At 44.5% G+C, this 20,757-nt stretch overlaps 1 protein-coding gene across 5 annotated transcripts in view; it reads left to right on the forward strand.

The window, feature by feature from the left end:
* LOC132867168 (anion exchange protein 2-like) overlaps positions 1–20,757 on the forward strand; it is a 103,585-nt gene that overhangs the window by 64,757 nt on the left and 18,071 nt on the right. For all 5 annotated transcript variants that reach the window (XM_060899937.1, XM_060899941.1, XM_060899938.1 and 2 more), the window contains 5 exons: positions 5,253–5,389; positions 16,936–17,116; positions 17,211–17,346; positions 17,479–17,704; positions 19,337–19,442. In XM_060899937.1, coding sequence (XP_060755920.1) covers positions 5,253–5,389; positions 16,936–17,116; positions 17,211–17,346; positions 17,479–17,704; positions 19,337–19,442 — 786 coding nt within the window. The remainder of the gene's footprint in view (positions 1–5,252; positions 5,390–16,935; positions 17,117–17,210; positions 17,347–17,478; positions 17,705–19,336; positions 19,443–20,757) is intronic.

Consider the following 20,757-nt stretch of genomic DNA (forward strand, 5'->3'; position numbering starts at 1 on the left):
TATTGTTAACTACAGGGTCACTTACATTGTCTGACTTTAAATTAGTAGTTTGAATTTTTTGTCGGATATTTTCAATTTTCTCATAAAAAAAATTCATGAAGTCGTTGCTACTACATACTGCAGGTGTGCATGTGTCTATAGTGGACTTATTCCTGGTTAATTTTGCTACAGTATTAAATAGGAATCTAGGATTATTTTTGTTATCTTCTATTAGGGAGGAGAGATACAGTGGTGCTTAAGTTTGTGAACCCTTTAGAATTTTCTATATTTCTGCATAAATATGACCTAAAACATCATCAGATTTTCACACAAGTCCTAAAAGTAGATAAAGAGAACCCAGTTAAACAAATGAGACAAAAATATTACACTTGGTCATTTATTTATTGAGGAAAATGATCCAATATTACATATCTGTGAGTGGCAAAAGTATGTGAACCTCTAGGATTAGCAGTTAATTTGAAGGTGAAATTAGAGTCAGGTGTTTTCAGTCAATGGGATGACAATCAGGTGTGAGTGGGCACCCTGTTTTATTTAAAGAACAGGGATCTATCAAAGTCTGATCTTCATAACACATGTTTGTGGAAGTGTATCATGGCACGAACAACGGAGATTTCTGAGGACCTCAGAAAAAGCGTTGTTGATGCTCATCAGCCTGGAAAAGGTCACAAAACCATCTCTAAAGAGTTTGGACTCCACCAATCCACAGTCAGACAGATTGTGTACAAATGGAGGAAATTCAAGACCATTGTTACCCTCCCCAGGAGTGGTCGACCAACAAAGATCACTCCAAGAGCAAGGCATGTAATAGTCGGCGAGGTCACAAAGGACCCCAGGGTAACTTCTAAGCAACTGAAGGCCTCTCTCACATTGGCTAATGTTAATGTTCATGAGTCCACCATCAGGAGAACACTGAACAACAATGGTGTGCATGGCAGGGTTGCAAGGAGAAAGCCACTGCTCTCCAAAAAGAACATTGCTGCTCGTCTGCAGTTTGCTAAAGATCACGTGGACAAGCCAGAAGGCTATTGGAAAAATGTTTTGTGGATGGATAAGACCAAAATAGAACTTTATGGTTTAAATGAGAAGCGTTATGTTTGGAGAAAGGAAAACACTGCATTCCAGCAAAAGAACCTTATCCCATCTGTGAAACATGGTGGTGGTAGTATCATGGTTTGGGCTTGTTTTGCTGCATCTGGGCCAGGACTGCTTGCCATCATTGATGGAATAATGAATTCTGAATTATACCAGCGAATTCTAAAGGAAAATGTCAGGACATCTGTTCATGAACTGAATCTCAAGAGAAGGTGGGTCATGCAGCAAGACAACAACCCTGAGCACACAAGTTGTTCTACCAAAGAATGGTTAAAGAAGAATAAAGTTAATGTTTTGGAATGGCCAAGTCAATGTCCTGACCTTAATCCATTCAAAATGTTGTGGAAGGACCTGAAGCGAGCAGTTCATGTGAGGAAACCCACCAACATCCCTGAGTTGAAGCTGTTCTGTACGGAGGAATGGGCTAAAATTCCTCCCAGCTGGTGTGTAGTACTGATCAACAGTTACCGGAAACATTTATTTGCAGTTATTGCTGCACAAGGGGGTCACACCAGATACTGAAAGCAATGGTTCACATACTTTTGCCACTCACAGATATGTAATATTGGATCATTTTCCTCAATAAATAAATGACCAAGTATAATATTTTTGTTTCATTTGTTTAACTGGGTTCTCTTTATCTACTTTTAGGACTTGTGTGAAAATCTGATGATGTTTTAGGTCATATTTATGCAGAAATATAGAAAATTCTAAAGGGTTCACAAACTTTCAAGCACCACTGTATGTTGATCAAGCAGCACTAAGAGCTTTTCTATACTTCAGGAAGCTCTCCTTCCAAGCTAATTTGGACACTACCAGTTTTGTTTGACGCCATTTACATTCCAATTTTCAAGTGGTCTGTTTTAAAGTGCAAGTGTCATCATCATACCAGGGTGCTAATTTTTCTTTCTGATCATTTTCCTTTTGAGAGGAGCTATATTATCTAAAGTATAGTGGAAAATTGACTCATTCGTTTGCCTGATCAAGTTCTGCAGGGGCTGGCAGTGACCCAATCAAAGTTAATAACTCTGAGAGATCATTTATAAAGCTCTGTGCAGTAGTTGACGTGAATGTACGTTTAATACAGTAGCGTGGTGAGGTGCAGATATTATTACTCAGACATATTTTGAATGAGATGAGATAATGATCTGAAATAACTTCAGACTGTGGAAGTATGACTATATTTTCTACGTTTAACCTGAATGTTAGTATTAGATCGAGGGTATGACCACCATTATGGGTCGGTCCTATGACATTCTGATTAACCCCTACTGAATCTAAAATGGACACAAACACTGTTTTCAAAGGGTCTTCTGGGTTAACGAAGTGAATATTAAAATCTCCAACAACTAAAGCTTTGTCTAAGGAAATAATCAGGTCTGAGATAAAATCTGCAAATTCAGAAAGAAATTCAGAATATGGCCCCGGGGGCCTGTCAATAATAAGTAATGGAATTAATTGGGTAGACTTATTTTTCGAGGCTACATACATTATATTAGTATGAATAACTTCAAATGTATTAAATTTATAACCAGGTTTGTGTGTTACACCTAGATAATCATTATAAATAACTGTGATGCCTCCTCCTCTGCCAGTTAGACGAGGCTGGTGTATATAACTGTATCCAGGAGGACTAGCTTCATTTAATGCTATATATCCATTTGGCTTAATCCATGTTTCCGTTAAACAAAGTACATTAAACTTCTGATCAGCAATAAGTTCATTAACCATTAGCACTTTAGATGTAAGAGATCTAATATTTAATAGCCCCACCTTGAGATTAAAGGTGCTGGCAGCAGCTGTACAGTTAGTATGACCTAATTTTATATTGATTAGGTTACTGGAACAAACTCTCTGAGTATTTCTACTTTTTTGTTGAGCTCGGGGAACAGACACAGTCTCGATGTAGTGGACCCAGAGTGATGACTCTGTGTAGCTAGCAGACAGTCGGTTTAGCCTGTTTGTCTGCTCCCTGGCCTTGGCTCTGGATTGTCAGAAATTAACTAGACCTGTTCTGAGACTATGACCTACAGTATGCTGCAAGAAATGAGAGCAGCACCTTCCCGAGTGGGATGGATACCGTCCCGCCCTAACAGGCCAGCAGTGCCCTCAAAATTAGCCCAATTATCTATAAAGCCCACACTGTTTTCAGAGCACCACCTGGACAACCAGCAGTTCAGCGACCATGACCTGCTGTAAACTACATTGCCACGCCGCATTGGGATGGGGCCAGAGCATACTACAGCATCGGACATCGCCTTCCCTAATTTAAACACCTCTACAAAGTTACTCTTAGTAACCTCAGACTGACAAAGGTGTATATCATTAGCTCCTGCATGGATAACTATCTTTGAGAACCTGTGCTTGCCTAGGACCCTAAGATTACCAGCTATGTCCAGTGCCCTGGCCCAGTATACACCTGACTAAAGCTGCTGGTGCCCCTAAAGGCCTAGCTAATTTCACATGCCGTATGATAGAGTCCCCTATAACCAGAGCTCTTTCAGGTTTCTCAGCGGGTGCATCACTAAGAAGAGCAAACCTGTTCGACACGTGAAGTGGAGAGGAGTGGTGCTTCCGTGGGCGAGCCTCAGCAGAAGCTTTGGCTCTATGGTTATGCCGCCGAGTCATCACCCATTCACTCCGCTGTAAGGGCTCTAATGCCAAAGTTGGGGGATTACTAACTCCACCTAGGGGATCCAGACTTTCCCCTACAGAAACTACACTGTTGTCATTCTCACTGGCCTTCTCTAAAGCCTGGATACGCACTTCTAAAACTGCAGTCTTCTCCATCAGAGAGCTAACTAATCTGCACTTTTCACAAATAAAGCTATTGCTAGTGACGGAGGAAGAATGACTAAACATCCTGTACTCAGCACACTGAACAAGCTGAAGGTGTGCCATGATGAAAAGATTCATGTATCTTCATCGAAGATCTGTCGATATTAAAGCACATCCGATGTGGATGGCTTCCGCTTGTGGTCTTTACGCAGGAGGAAAAATAAAAGAAAGCTCCCGGTCATGGCGTTCTTCCGAAAAAAAGAAAGAAAAAAAACAGAAAACGGAAAGCGAAAGTGGAAAGTACAAAAGGAAAGCGAAAGTACAATAAAAAATGAAGAGGATACTGGAAAATTATTTGTAAAAAAATAAAAAAGATTAATATTATTAAGATTAAGTTGTTCATATTTGGAGGACAAAACAGATCCCTAAAAAAACCCCTCACATATTGATATACAGTACTGTGCAAAAGTCTTAGGCACATGTAAAGAAATGCTGTCAACCAAAAATGGCTTAAAAACAATTAAATAAAATGTTTCAACATTAAAAAAAATACTATAAATAGTAAGCAGTAAGCCATGATAAATGAAATAAAGTCAATATTTGGTATGAGACAACCCTTTGCTTTAAAAAAAAAAGTTGTCTAAGGTACAATGCGTGCAGTTTTATAAGGAAATGAGCTGTAGGTTTTACTGAGCATATAACAGAACCAGCCACAGTTCTTCTGGACACTTTGACTGTTACCTTTGCATCTTAATTTTGCACCAAAACCCAGTCGCCTTCATTATGTTTTCTTTTTTAATCTGAAAAGTGCTCTCTTATGTAATATGCTGCTCAGATACAAACTTTTTTTTCTGTAAAATTTAATTTTGTGCTGGAAAACGAATGTTTGGACTCTAAAATGTTTTTGTACTGACTTGATACTGTAGAAGTCATCACATTGAAATCTATAACAAAGTTTGTATGGGAAAAAATAGGGTGCTGAAGACATTTGCACAGTACTGTGTTCGTGTGTGTGTGTGTGTGTGTGTGTGTGTGTGTGTGTGTGTGTGTGTTTTAGATGTATATACATATAGCAATTTAAAATATACATAGTGTTATGGATGTGACATCAAACTTTTGTGAGATTACACATTTAATTATTTAATTTAATTTTGTTCAATTATTTCATAATCTTATTAATGAAGGCATCTTTGCTCTACAGCATTTCTTTCCATGTGTCTAAGACTTTTGCACGGTACTATAAATTATGTAGGTTTTTCTATCATTTGACCAAGGAAGTTAAATACACTGAAATATATTAGTGAAATCTGAACATAATTTTGTTTCTCTGCTCACAACTTTGCTTTTCTGTGGTAAGTAATGTATGGAACTGAATTTTCCAGCTCACCGTTTTGAGGACGTTCCTGGTGTGAGGAGACACCTGGTGAGGAAAAGCACCAAACCTGCCATAGTGCACATCAATAAAGATCACACTGAGCCGAGCACACGCAGTCGCAAAGTTGACCGCACACCACATGAGGTAAGTCCCCAAACATTTATGAGTTCACAACAGAAACCTGTCTATACCAGACATGTTCTAAAATCATCACCATATGCTGTTTTTTAATTATACATCATTAAACTGACATGTGATGTATTCAGCCAAGAGTGTTACTCAAGCATCAGTGGCCAAATGTATTAAGATCCAACTGGGAATGTCGTTAGTGTTTCAGGCTGCTCCATCCCACCAAGTTTGATCCACCAGTAGTGAAAAGATGCAGAGCTTTGACCTAATCTGGTACACAAATAAATGTGTTAGTTGAATCACATCTTGATGCCATTCAATATGCACACCAGCCACATGTAAACTTTTTGCATAAGACACTGGTATCAGACAGTGGCAAAGTTGATTGGGCACAAAGCATGGTAGTGGAATTCTAGCTAGAAACACAACACAATACAGGATTCATGCTACATTTTGTAGTGTATGCCAATAACCTCGACAGAACATGGGTGATATTTCAGTCTGTAGCTTAATGCAACAGTGCATGCAAAATCCAAACTCCTAAGTGGTGCAAGGGTTCAGTATATAGTCAAGGTTCAAATCTTATAGATGCCACAACCAACCACAATCAAGAAGTCAAAAGAGCAAAATTTGGCCTCTGGATGGGAGAGAACGCATACTCTCTGTTCCCTGTCAATCAAAGCCACTAATCAAAATCTGTGCATCTGTGAACTTATGTATGCAGAAGAGGGTATAAAGCTTGTGCTTTCCTCTGAGTGTGTTATGCTGCCCTGTGATGCAGCATGAGCAGCAGTTGAAAAATCTGGCAAGACTAAATTGGGGAGAAAATGAAAGGGAAAAAAATCCTACCATCGATTTTTTTTTTTTGTTATACAAGCATAACATGTCAAGTTTTACTCCTTACATATATTACAAGAACTGTTATCTTGCTACCTATATATAACAAAACAGTTACTGAGCACTAATGTGTGTGTTTAGCATAAACACTGGCAACTAATTTTCGTGCAATATCATGTGACTTACATCTGCCTTCACATTGTGATAATACACAAGCATCAATAATATATGCACTCACCTTCTCTCTCTCTCTCTCTCTCTCTCTCTCTCTCTCTCATACACATACACACACACACCCTGAGTTTAATCTTCAGTGTCAGTCCCAGTAAAGTCTCTATGTTGGATTATTTGTCATGCGAAAAGCGAGTGAATAGAACCTGATTAAACATACATGACTGTCGCAGACCTGAGAGATCTGGTCTCTCACACACACACACACACACACACACACACACACACACACACACACACACAGGTAATGTGTGTATGAGTGCATTAATTAAATATGCTTGTGTGTGTGTGTGTGTGTGTGTGTGTGTGTGTGTGTGTGTGTGCGCATTCACTGCTGTCTTCTCTGAGTTGTTACTCATGTTCTTCATCTCACGCACACACAGCATGGTGCTGTTAGATTTTTCTCAACAGCAGCAGGTTAGAGATGTTTCTGTACTGTGTGTGTGTGTGTGTGTGTGTGTGTGTGTGTGTGTGTGTGTGTGTGTGTGTGTGTGCTTGCTCTTAGTATTCATATAGCATGAACTGAGCTTTATTAAGGACCGGAATACGTTTTTTACTAACAGATTTAGGACATGTTTTGGAAGTGAGGACATTTTGGCTGGCCCTCCCTTCTTCAAAGGGCTGTTAGAGGGTGAAGACTTAATTTTTGGTTCAGGTTAGAATGAGGTTTAGGTTAGGGTTAGGCATTTAGTTGTAATGGTTAAGGTTAGGGTTAGGCATTTAGTTGTGATGGTTAAGGTTAGGGTAAAGGGCTTGGGAACGCATAATGTCAATGAGTCCCCACAAAGACAGAATTACAAGAGTGTGAGGGTGGGGGTGGGTGTACACATATCAGCGTGTGTTTGTGTTTGCTTTCAACCTAGCTGTTATTCTTATGTTACAGGTAGACTGCATTTCACATTTTTCAAGTGTAGGTGATAAAGAGAATTTTCCCTGACACCCAGTTATTTTTGTTTAGTGGACCGAACGCTATTGAATTCAAATCACAGACTTCCAATTTTATTAGGGTTTTTTTAAAAATAGAAGAATTAATGAATTTAGGGCCACATGGCCCTAAATTCTCTGCTGTTTTTTCCTGCTTCACCATGACCCAATTCAAGATACTACGTCATGCATCATGTGGTGGTCTTTCCCCGTTCGCGCAAGGCATTGTGGGATATAAATTTGAAACAAGAGAGAAAAATGGAGGATGTGAATGTGCAAATAAAACATGAAAGACCGACTACAGTAATGGAAAGCAAGAAGAAAAGACATTATGTTGCGAAGGAAAGGAAATGCAGGACCAAACTAATAAATATCGGCGGTCAGTGAGTACCTTGGTGTGATCAGCTGTTCATTTAGGGACAGAATGATGTAATTGTCAGTGCACAGTCAAGGAAAACCTGCTCATGCGCACATGGACTTCTTCTGTCGGCTTGATTGTGTGAAGTGAGTTATTTCATGTACATTATTTGCTAGGGAATCCCCTCAAATTAAATCACTTCCCAGCTACAGAATGACCTGATATTTTGTGAGATATTACAGAAATAAACATATATCACAATGACCAAATTTCAGAGGGAACCAAATTTAACCGATTTTATGAAATCAAAAGGCCATCTAGCTTTAAAGCCTGTCACCATGATTTGAAATGTTAAAGAATACATTTATAAAATATATTTAAAAAAATACAGCAACATGAACAATATGGTAACTGTGGTGGAAAATATAGAGGTCACACCCGCACACCGTGGTGCGTGCATCAGTCGGACTCTCGGGCGCGCTCCGGACTGCATGCACGCCGAGCAGACTCTCGCACACTTGCCGTTAATGATGCACACCTGCACAGGATTAAGGCACAATCAGTGCATCTATATAAAGAATCTGTAAACACACGCTCATGGCGAAGTATTGCACTGCATTATGTTGTGGACACTTTACCGAGCCTTAGGTCCTTGTTTGTATTCCCGGTTTCCTGATTGCTGATTTCCTGTTTCCTTGAGGGGGTTTATTCTGCCTGTGTCTGTGGTATTCTGTTTGTGCCTCGCTTGACCTTTTGCATGTTTTCTCATTTCCGGTTTTGCCTGTCGATTTGTATTGCTTGCCTGTTGTTTCTTTTATTAATAAAACACTTCTGCACTTATATCTGTCTACTGTACCAACCCATCCCTGACAATAGAAAAGATTCAATAATGTTCTTTGTGTGCACTTCATGTAAGTGGCATTGCAAAAGTCCAGAAATGGTAGAGTTGGTTTTTCTGATTTAAAATAAACATAATTTCCTCACTTGTTAAATAATAAAAATCCAAGGGATGGCACGGTGGTGCACTGTCGCATCACAGTGGGAAGGTTCCGGATTTGAACCTCATGGCCGATGGGGGCCTTTCTGTGTGAAGTTTGCATGTTCTCCCCGTGTCTGTGTGAGTTTCCTCCAGGTGCTCCAGTTTTCCCCACAGTCCAAAGACATGTGGTTTGGTTAACTTGTTACTCTAAATTGCCCATAGGTGTGAATGGTTGGGTGGGAGCTGCTCTACTTCCTCAATGTCCACCCTGGGTAGCTCTCCTGGGCTAGCTAACAAATCTGCAGTAAACAGATTATAATGAAAACTACAGCTGATATACAACCCCGATTCCAAAAAAGTTGGGACAAAGTACAAATTGTAAATAAAAACGGAATGCAATAATTTACAAATCTCAAAAACTGATATTGTATTCACAATAGAACATAGAGAACATATCAAATGTCGAAAGTGAGACATTTTGAAATTTCATGCCAAATATTGGCTCATTTGAAATTTCATGACAGCAACACATCTCAAAAAAGTTGGGACAGGGGCAATAAGAGGCTGGAAAAGTTAAAGGTACAAAAAAGGAACAGCTGGAGGACCAAATTGCAAATCATTAGGTCAGTTGGCAATAGGTCATTAAGGTGGGGTTTACATTAGACCGTATCAGCGGATCATCAGATTAACGTTTTTAAAATGATTAGTGTGCACACAGCAACACCAATACACGATTCGCGTGCACACAGCAACACCAATACACGGATACGCTCGGCTCCGCAGGCATCCTGCGCTCCAAATCACTCCGTCCTGAACAGCGAGTGCCCTCTGGAGGGTGCGCACTCCGGCCCTGCACAGCTCACAGAGCGCGCGAGTGAAGTGCACAAGCAGTGATTCGGGACTGAGCCGCTGTGTGTGTGATCCCAGCGCATATCACTTACCACTTGCAAGTGGAAGGATGGCAAGCCTAAAGACAATCATAACTACACAATGGGCAGTATTTGCATCAGTATTTGCAGTATTTTCATACTTTTATACTCTTTAATGAAAGGTGATACAAGGCGGAAGTCCGCACCGTTTTTCAGCAGTCGCGTCACATGACCAACGCCAGCGAATCAGGAAGGTGGATGTCACAGTGACGTTGTCCAATGACGACGCCAGCTAGAGCTCAGCACAGCGTATCCGCGTATCCGCGTATTCTCAATGTTTACACAGCACCGGACCAGACACGATCTGGATTGAATACGTGGACACTGGCGGATTCCCGTTTCCCGGCGTTTCCAGGCGTTTTAATGTAAACGGACAGTGCATCCGCGAAGAAAACGAGACAGATACGGTCTAATGTAAACTTGGCCTAACATGACTAGGTATAAAAAGAGCATCTTGGAATGGCAGCGGCTCTCAGAAGTAAAGATGGGAAGAGGATCACCAATTCCCCTAATTCTGCGCCGACAAATAGTGGAGCAATATCAGAAAAGAGTTTGACAGTGTAAAATTGCAAAGAGTTTGAACATATCATCATCTACAGTGCATAATATCATCAAAAGATTCAGAGAATCTGGAAGAATCTCTGTGCATAAGGGTCAAGGCCGGAAAACCATACTGGGTGCCCGTGATCTTCGGGCCCTTAGACGGCACTGCATCACATACAGGCATGCTTCTGTATTGGAAATCACAAAATGGGCTCAGGAATATTTCCAGAGAACATTATCTGTGAACACAATTCACCGTGCCATCCGCCGTTGCCAGCTAAAACTCTGTAGTTCAAAGAAGAAGCTGTATCTAAACATGATCCAGAAGTGCAGACGTCTTCTCTGGGCCAAGGCTCATTTAAAATGGACTGTGACAAAGTGGAAAACTGTTCTGTGGTCAGACAAATCAAAATTTGAAGTTCTTTATGGAAATCAGGGATGCCGTGTCATTCGGACTAAAGAGGAGAAGGACGACCCAAGTTGTTATCAGCGCTCAGTTCAGAAGCCTGCATCTCTGATGGTATGGGGTTGCATTAGTGCGTGTGGCATGGGCAGCTTACACATCTGGAAAGACACCATCAATGCTGAAAGGTATATCCAGGTTCTAGAGCAACATATGCTCCCATCCAGACGACGTCTCTTTCAGGGAAGACCTTGCATTTTCCAACATGACAATGCCAAACCACATACTGCATCAATTACAACATCATGGCTGCGTAGAAGAAGGGTCCGGGTACTGAACTGGCCAGCCTGCAGTCCAGATCTTTCACCAATAGAAAACATTTAGTGCATCATAAAACGGAAGATATGACAAAGAAGACCTAAGACAGTTGAGCAACTAGAATCCTACATTAGACAAGAATGGGTTAACATTCTGTGGTATTTTCCCTGTGGGTGGGTGGAGCACAGAGGACGGCAGGACAGAGATTAGGTGAAACAAGGCTTTTATTGCCACACTTTTCAGTCTAACAATCTCGGACGCACAGAGACACACACATATATCAGCGTCTCGTCCAGGGATGAGCTCCTCTGCTCTCGCTCTCCCTCCTGATATAGGGCGCAGTCACTGGGAAGACACACAAACACAGGTTAATTGCTCTCAGGTGACGTGATTCTGCCACTTACCTTCCCTGACTCCGCCCTCCTGTCACAGACCGGCGCTTGACCACGCCCCCGCTGCCACATACCCCCACCGCCCGACTCAGGCCGGGCGGCTGTCCGGCCTGCAGCTGACTCCCCCCCCCCCCCCCCCCCCTTGACAGGAGAGGAAGTCCGCCACGACAATCTGCGCCCCCGGCCTGTGGACCACCTTGAAATTAAAGGGTTGGAGCGCCAGATACCAACGGGTGATCCGCGCGTTGGCATCTTTCATGCGGTGGAGCCACTGGAGGGGCGCGTGGTCCGAACAGAGGGTGAAAGGGCGCCCAAGCAGGTAGTACCGGAGGGCGAGAACCGCCCACTTGATGGCCAGACACTCTTTCTCTATGGTGCTGTAGCGCCCCTCACGCACCGACAGCTTCCTGCTGATATACAGGACAGGGCGGTCCTCCCCCTCCACCTCCTGGGACAAAACCGCCCCCAGCCCTCTGTCCGACGCATCGGTCTGCAACATAAAAGGGAGAGAAAAGTCAGGGGAGTGTAGAAGTGGCCCCCCACACAGTGCAGCCTTTACCTCTGAGAAAGCCCGCTGGCACTGCTCCGTCCACTGGACCGGATCTGGTGCCCCCTTTTTAGTGAGATCAGTCAGCGGGCTGGTGACGTCCGAATAATTAGGTATAAACCTGCGATAATAGCCAGCCAGCCCCAGGAACTGTCTCACCCCCTTTTTGGTCTTGGGCCTCGGGCAGGCCGCAATTGCTGCCGTCTTATTAATTTGGGGACGCACCTGCCCGTTGCCCAAGTGGAAGCCCAGATACCATACTTCCACCCGCCCAATCGCACACTTCTTCGGGTTGGCTGTGAGCCCCGCTCGCCTCAGCGACCTAAGGATGGCCCTCAGATGTTCGAGGTGCCGCTGCCAGTCATTGCTATAGATGATTATGTCATCTAAATACGCTGCCGCATACGTGGCGTGAGGGCGGAGGACTCTGTCCATCAGCCGCTGAAACGTCGCGGGCGCCCCAAACAGCCCAAACGGAAGGGTGACGAATTGGTGTAAACCAAACGGTGTGGAAAAGGCCGTTTTTTCTCGGGATAGTGGAGTCAAGGGGATCTGCCAATATCCCTTCGTCAAATCCAGTGTCGAATAAAAGCGAGCAGTGCCGAGTCGATCGAGCAACTCATCAATACAAGGCATTGGGTACGCGTCGAATTTAGACACTGCGTTGACTTTTCTATAGTCCACACAGAACCGGACCGACCCATCGGCCTTGGGTACCAAGACCACCGGGCTGCTCCAGTCACTGTGGGACTCCTCGACGATGCCCATTTCGAGCATGGTCTGAAGTTCTTCCCGAACCACCTTTTTTTTGTGTTCGGGTAGCCTGTAAGGGTGGCTACGCACTACCACCCCCGGGGGCGTCTCTATGTGGTGCTCTATGAGGTTAGTGCGACCGGGCAGGGGCGAGAACACATCCGAAAACTCGGTCTGCAACTGGGCGACCTCCGTGAGTTGGGTCGGGGAGAGGTGGTCTCCACAGGGGACCGGAGAGGTACGTGATGCCAATGTCCCTTTTTGAACCTCCGGCCCCAGCTCCGCCTTCTCTGGAACTACCGACACCAACGCCACGGGGACCTCCTCGTTCCAGAGTTTAAGCAGGTTGAGGTGGTAAATCTGTAGCGCCCCACCCCTATCCGTTCGCCTCACCTCATAGTCGACATCCCTGACTCGCCGTGTGACCTCAAAGGGTCCTTGCCACTTGGCGATCAATTTGGAGCTCGACATGGGCAACAGTACGAGTACCTTATCTCCCGGAGTGAACTCTCTAAGGTGCGTACCCTTGTTGTACAGGCGGGCTTGCCGTTCCTGGGCCTGCCGCAAATTCTCCTGAGTTAGGTGGGTGAGCATGTGGAGTTTTGCGCGCAGGTCCATAACGTACTGAATTTCGTTCTTACTTTGTGAAGGTCCCTCCTCCCAATTTTCCCGCAGCACATCCAGGATGCTGCGCGGCTTACGCCCATATAATAATTCGAACGGGGAGAACCCCGTGGAGGCTTGGGGGACCTCTCGCACTGAGAACAGCAAGGGTTCGAGCCACTTATCCCAATTACGTGCGTCCTCACTTACGAATTTCTTAATAATATTTTTGAGGGTGCGGTTGAATCGTTCTACTAAACCGTCCGTTTGTGGGTGATACACGCTGGTGCGGATCGGCTTAATCCCCAATAACCCATACAGTTCGCGCAGTGTTCGTGACATAAACGTAGTGCCTTGATCAGTCAGAATCTCTTTCGGGATTCCAACTTGGGAGATGACGCAGAAGAGTGCCTCTGCAATACTGCATGCTGAGATATTGCGCAGAGGCACGGCTTCCGGGTATCACGTTGCATAGTCCACCAGAACTAATATAAAGTGGTACCCTCGTGCTGACCGATCTAATGGCCCGATGAGATCCATCCCAATTCTCTCAAACGGGGTCTCGATTAATGGTAGAGGGCGCAAAGGTGCTTTTGGAATGGCCGCTGGGTTTACTAACTGGCATTCGCGGCATGCCGTACACCACCTACGGACATCGCCGCGAATCCCCGGCCAATAGAATCAGGCCATTATTCAGGCTAGTGTTTTATCCTGCCCCAAGTGTCCAGCCATGGGATTAAACTGAGCCGCCTGGAATACCAATTCCCGGCGGCTTTTCGGAATTAAAAGCTGCGTGACTCGCTCTTTAGTTTGAGTGTCCTGCGTCACTCGGTATAATCTATCCTTCATAATCGCGAAGTAGGGGAAGGACGGGGTGGCGTTCGGCTGGAGCGTTTGACCATCGATTACTCTCACTTGGTCAAACGCATGCCGCAGAGTCTCGTCTCGCGACTGCTCTAATGGGAAATCCGCGAGGGATTCCCCAATAGAGAGAGGAGGAGCCGGCGGCTCCTCACTCTGACGCGGAGATGACGTAGACGGCTCTGTGACAGCTGCTCCCGCCAAAGCGACACCGGGACCTCCCCCTGTCAAATGGCAGGACCCACTCTCTACTAGGCGTGTCATTAAACCCCGAAATCCCGGCCAATCAGTCCCCAAAATTAACAAGTGGGTAAGGCAAGGATTAACCGCCGCCTTCACTATAAATTTTTCCCCTCTGAAAATAATGTGGACCGACACCAAAGGGTAGCTGTGAACATCCCCGTGCACACACACCTTCACCCCTTGTGCTCCCCCCAATGCCTCGTTTTGAACCAGGCTTTGGCGAATTGAGGTCTGATTACAACCAGAATCCACCAACGCCTGATGTGTAGCCCCTTGGATACTCACTGGTATGCGATACGCTCCGGCCCGATCGAGGGCGGCCTCTGGCGCGTCGGGGATCCGAACCACCGCGCCCACTTCCATTGCTGTGCACTGCTGTTGAAGGTGGCCCGGTTCCCCGCAGCGCCAGCAAACCGGCCCGGGCTTTCCCTCTGCCCCGGTGATCTGGGGCTCACTCACCTGAGGTGGGGGAGAGACAGACACAGAAGGGAGAAACGGGAGGGCACCGTGGGTGCGGCGGGCCGGCTGGGGTGGTGCCGGCCCCCGCCTCCGTGGTGGGGGAATGGGGCGAGGATGGGACACAGAAGGAGAGAGAGAGAGAGATGAGGAGAGAAGAGACGATGCCATCTGCTGTCCTGCCGCCGGGACAGCCGCCAGATGATCCTCCGCCAGCTCGACTGCCTGATCCAGCGACGCCGGGCGGTGGCACTGGACCCACTCCGCGGTTCCGGCTGGTAAGCGGCCGATGAACTGTTCTAGTACCACCTGGTCGATGACTCCCTCGGCGTCGCGATTGTTGGCCCTCAGCCACCGCCAGCAGGCGTCCTGGAGCTGCTGGCCGAACGCGAACGGCCGGCCAACTTCCTCCAGTCGCAGCGCGCGGAAGCGCTGGCGTTGTTGCTCCGGTGTGCGCCCCACGTGCTGGAGGACGGCCCGGCGGAGGTCCGCGTAGGCCAGCCGGCGGTTGGCGGGGAGCTGTAGCGCGGCCAGCTGTGCCTCTCCCGTGAGCAGGGGGAGGAGGCGCGCCGCGCGCTGCTCCATCGGCCACCCCGAGGCTTCGGTGACCTGTTCAAACAACGTGATGAACGCCTCGGGGTTGTCCTGCGGGCCCATCTTGGTGACAATGAGGGGAGACGGGCCCGCGGCCGGAGCACTGGTGGACCCCGCCGACGCGAGGAGATGCCGGAACGCCTCGCGATCTTCCTGCTGGGCCAGCACCAGGGCTTCGAAGCGCTGCTCCTGCTCCTTTCGGAGCGTGACGAGCGCCTGGTGCTGGCTTTGCTGAGCCGTGGCGAGGGCGTGGACCAGATCGGCGAACGGGGAGGATTCCATGGGACTGCTGGTTTGGTGCTCCACGATTCCGGGTTTCGGCACCACTGTGGTATTTTCCCTGTGGGTGGGTGGAGCACAGAGGACGGCAGGACAGAGATCAGGTGAAACAAGGCTTTTATTGCCACACTTTTCAGTCTAACAATCTCGGACGCACAGAGACACACACATATATCAGCGTCTCGTCCAGGGATGAGCTCCTCTGCTCTCGCTCTCCCTCCTGATATAGGGCGCAGTCACTGGGAAGACACACAAACACAGGTTAATTGCTCTCAGGTGACGTGATTCTGCCACTTACCTTCCCTGACTCCGCCCTCCTGTCACAGACCGGCGCTTGACCACGCCCCCGCTGCCACACATTCCTATCCCTAAACTTGAGCAACTTGTCTCCTCAGTCCCCAGACATTTACAGACTGTTGTAAAGAGAAAAGGGGATGTCTCACAGTGGTAAACATGGCCTTGTCCCAACTTTTTTGAAATGTGTTGTTGTCATGAAATTTAAAATCACCTAATTTTTCTCTTTAAATGATACATTTCCTCAGTTTAAACATTTGATATGTCATCTATGTTCTATTCTGAATAAAATATGGAATTTTGAAACTTCCACATCATTGCATTCTGTTTTTATTTACAATTTGTACTTTATCCCAACTTTTTTGGAATCGGGGTTGTACGAGAAGATAAAAATCCAACAAATATGTGCTGAAAGTTATGTGTATTCAGAATCAGGTTATGCAGCTGCCTGTCAAGATTTTCTGTACTGGAGTAGAAGTACCTGAGAAAAGGTGTTTTTTGTTTTTGTTTTTTTTTAAAGTAGTGTCTAGACCATAACCACAACTTTGAACACAACCACTTAGGTCTGGATCACAAGTGAGCAGAAAAGAAGTCACTTCAATTTCTGTCCTTGTGGGAAAGTGGTTAGCTGATGAAAGTAGATGGCTGATTATGATCCATACATGTGGTGAACTAACTTCACATATACCTGATATACTAGTAGGCTCATCCACTTCAAAACATCAGAACAAAATATGAAATCTCTCACCTATAAAGTTTAACATCATCCTTTTGTTTGTTTTGAAAGCAAAATGCACCACAGAAACTATAGCTAATAGGAGCTAATGATGAAAATAATGTGCCTTATTATAACGAAAATTATTTCGTTATAATTGGTTGCTAACACTTCGATTACAGCAATAAATGTATATCAAGTGGCTAAGGAAATTACATTGTAATGTATAGCTATTCAGGTGTCATATCTTAAATTTGTCATATTTTTCAAGGCAACCTACTGAGCGTGTATGTGTGCTATAGGTGTTTGTAGAGCTGAATGAGCTGATCGTAGATAAGAACCAGGAGCTACAGTGGCGAGAGACAGCACGCTGGATTAAGTTTGAGGAGGACGTGGAGGAGGAAACGCACCGCTGGGGGAAACCGCATATTGCCTCACTCTCGTTCCGCAGCTTACTGGAGCTCCGGAAAACCATAGCACATGGTAGTTATTATTATTATTATTATTATTATTATTATTATTATTATTATTATTGTTATTATTATTATGTGTTGTTGTTGTTGTTGTTCTTGTGTAGGTGCAGTGCTGCTGGATCTGGATCAGAAAACATTATCTGGAATTTCTCACCAAGTTGTTGAGCAGATGATCATCACTGACCAGATCAGAGCTGAAGACAGAGCGAATGTACTGAGAGCATTACTGCTGAAACACAGGTGTATACACACACTTCCACTTCAATGCACTTATATCTCAATTTACAGACACATTAATGAAATTACTATGGCATTGTGTGATTGTTGTATGCTGTGTGTGTGTGTTTCATCTGTATATGTTCTCTCATTTAGTCACCCGTGTGATGAGAAAGATCACAGCTCATTCCCCAGAAACATCTCAACAGCCAGTCTGGGTTCATTAATCTCACATCATCACCATCACCATCACCACCATCATCATCAACATCATCATCAACATCAGCATCATCAGACAGAGACGTCTGTCAACGAGCCGCTGATGGAGAACACAAATACAAAACACGACAACACACAGCACACACACCCCGACACTGTTGAGGTGAGACTCATGGGAATCAGGGGTCTAACTAGAGGACCAGAACATGAATGGAAAGTAAACAGGGATAAATGGAAATGAGAAAACTGGAAGTAGGGAACTGGACTCAGAAATAACTCGGAACCAGGAGCCTGAAACATGAAAAATAGGAACCAGAAGGCAAGAAGCATGAATGGCTAACAGATGGGGCACTGGAATCAGGGGTGTTTCATGTACAGAAAATGGCAATTGTAAACTAGACAACTAGAAACTTACAGCTGGGTAGGTCATTTAGTTTAGAAGCATTTTTGTTATATTTCTTGAAATTCTCTTTACGTCTTGACAGCAGTGAATAAATCAAATGCTCTAACAATAAAAAGAAAAAAGATCCGCCATCTGTGGCAGTCACAGGACTGTAAGAAGCCTGTCCAATCATTTAAGTTGGTCCGATTAAAAGGATTGGATGGCCTACCTACCTCTTGAAATACCTACCTGCCTACCTCTGTGTACTCATTGCATGTGACCAGAGTCTTCCACAAAGCTAGGCAGACATACTGCAAACATATTGCTCAAGCTAGCAAGCTATTCAACAACTGTGAGTTCTAACAATAGCCATTTTCATTGTTTCCATTCATTATGGTAATGTTAGGTGTTTTCATACATGTGAATGAGACATGAGGTAGTTGGACAACGTCGCACTACGTTGTCGCCCTCCCGCCACCACCGAAAGCACTATCTTGTGGACTAGTCCACTGAAAGCAGTCACACAGTGCACGTTCATGTGTTTTGGATGAGAAGCTTTAACAGGAGCACCGAAGGCAGGGAGTGGAATTTTTTTTAATTTGGATACTTCCAAATTCTGGGATACTCTTGCTAGTTTCTCCAAAATTACCTACTCTGCCTTTAAATGATAAGGAACCTGGAAGTAGGAAGATGAAAGGGAACTTTAGCTATAGAGACATGAATGAAGAAATATGGCTTTAGAGGTAGGTAGCTGGAAACATAGGTCTGGAGTTAGAAATATAGAAATATTAATGAATCTCATATAACATACTCTAACTACTATAGGTACTCTAATTAGGGGATGATAAATTAAATGACTAGGTACTAGGAAACAAGAATGATTAGAAACTATGAATCTGGAACTAGGGGACTGGACACATGAATGACTCGGACCCAGGAAGTTTTAATTAAAGAACTGGCATATAAATGACTAAGAACAAGGGATCTGATTCTTGGGGATGTGAAGTAGGGACCTAGAACAAAATAAAGGACTAGAAACATGAATGCTAGCAACTGGACGTAAGGAAGTGGAGCTACAGGACTGGAAATTGGGAACTGGACGTAGTAAAGTAGACGCATGAAAAACTAGTAATGGTTAAAAGAGCAGGTAAAAGGAATGTCTTAATAAGGGAACACTGTCTCCCCCTGCTGGAGACCAGAGGGATTGACTGGACAGAGACATCTCCGAATGATGTTGTAATGAATGAGTTCTCTGAGTTCTAATATCAAATACTTAGAACACATCTCAGTATACGTGTGTGTGTGTGTGTGTGTGTGTTCATCAGTTCAACATTAATCTGTATGGTTTGTTTTTGCATTTGTAATTTCTATGCAGTAGAACGTATGTATATTGTGTGTATAATGTGTTTGCAGAAAGAACCGACTGTAACTCCTGGCATGCACAGATCTAAATCAAAACATGAGCTCAAATTGCTGGAGAAAATTCCACAAAATGCAGAAGCCACTGTGGTACTCGTGGGTAAGCACGTACACATTTTACTGAGCCAAACACTATCGTAGCACACTACGCAAATATATTTGCTTGTTATTTATCTATATAGTACGAGGTGCAAAAGCTGGATAAATATTTGGATTTGTCAATGTCACAATGCATTTTTACTGTGTTCCTATTTACACATTAATAATAATATGGATCATATATCTGTGTCAGAGGTCAATCTGTTAGGGTACACAGGCAAGTCCACTGGAATCAGCAACCTAGACTGCAAATCACAGAAGTGGAACTACAGGACTGGACTTAAAGAGAGAGAGTTAGTTGAATAGGAAACGAAATGACTAGAATGAGAGAGCTGAAATTAGGGAATTAGAAGTAGAAAACTAAAACTAGGGAAATGATATGGTCGAGTGGATCAGTATTAGCGAACTGAATCAGTATTGTAACCAGGAAACTAGAATGAGAGAAATTTAACAACTATCAAGTAGGGAGCTGGAGTTATGTGACTGGGATTTGGGGATTAAAACTAAGAAACTTGAACAAGTAAACTAGAAACATGAATAACCATAAATAGAGTGTAACTAGAACTACTAATTAAGGCCCTGAAATCAGGTGACAGGTGCTAGTGGACTAAAACTAATGGACTTGAACTAGTGAACTAGAAGTATGAATGAATGTAAATGGGGCTCTAACTACAAGAAGTAAAACTAGTGTTGTAGTCAAGATCACCTAAACCGAGACTAAGTCATAACCAAGACCAAAGTGGATTGAGACCAAGACAAGACCAAGACTTTGAGGGGTTGAGAACAAGTCAAGACCAAGACCAAAGCAGGGTGAGACAGAGGCTACGTTTACATTAGACCGTATCTGTCTCGTTTTCTTCGCGGATGCACTGTCCGTTTACATTAAACCGCCTGGAAACGCCGGGAAACGGGAATCCGCCAGCGTCCACGTATTCAATCCAGATCATGTCAGCTCCGGTGCTGTGTAAACATTCAGAATACGCGGATACGCTGTGCTGAGCTCTAGCTGGCGTCTCATTGGACAACGTCACTGTGACATCCACCTTCCTGATTCGCTGGCGTTGGTCATGTGACGCGACTGCTGAAAAACAGCGCGGACTTCCGCCTTGTATCACCTTTCGTTAAAGAGTATAAAAGTATGAAAATACTGCAAATACTGATGCAAATACTGCCCATTGTGTAGTTATGATTGTCTTTAGGCTTGCCATCCTTCCACTTGCAAGTGGTAAGTGATATGCGCTGGGATCACACACACAGCGGCTCAGTCCCAAATCACAGCTTGTTCACTTCACTCGCGCGCTGTGTGAGCTGCGCAG

This window comes from Neoarius graeffei, chromosome 19 (assembly GCF_027579695.1).
Source record: "Neoarius graeffei isolate fNeoGra1 chromosome 19, fNeoGra1.pri, whole genome shotgun sequence".
Taxonomy (NCBI): domain Eukaryota; kingdom Metazoa; phylum Chordata; class Actinopteri; order Siluriformes; family Ariidae; genus Neoarius; species Neoarius graeffei.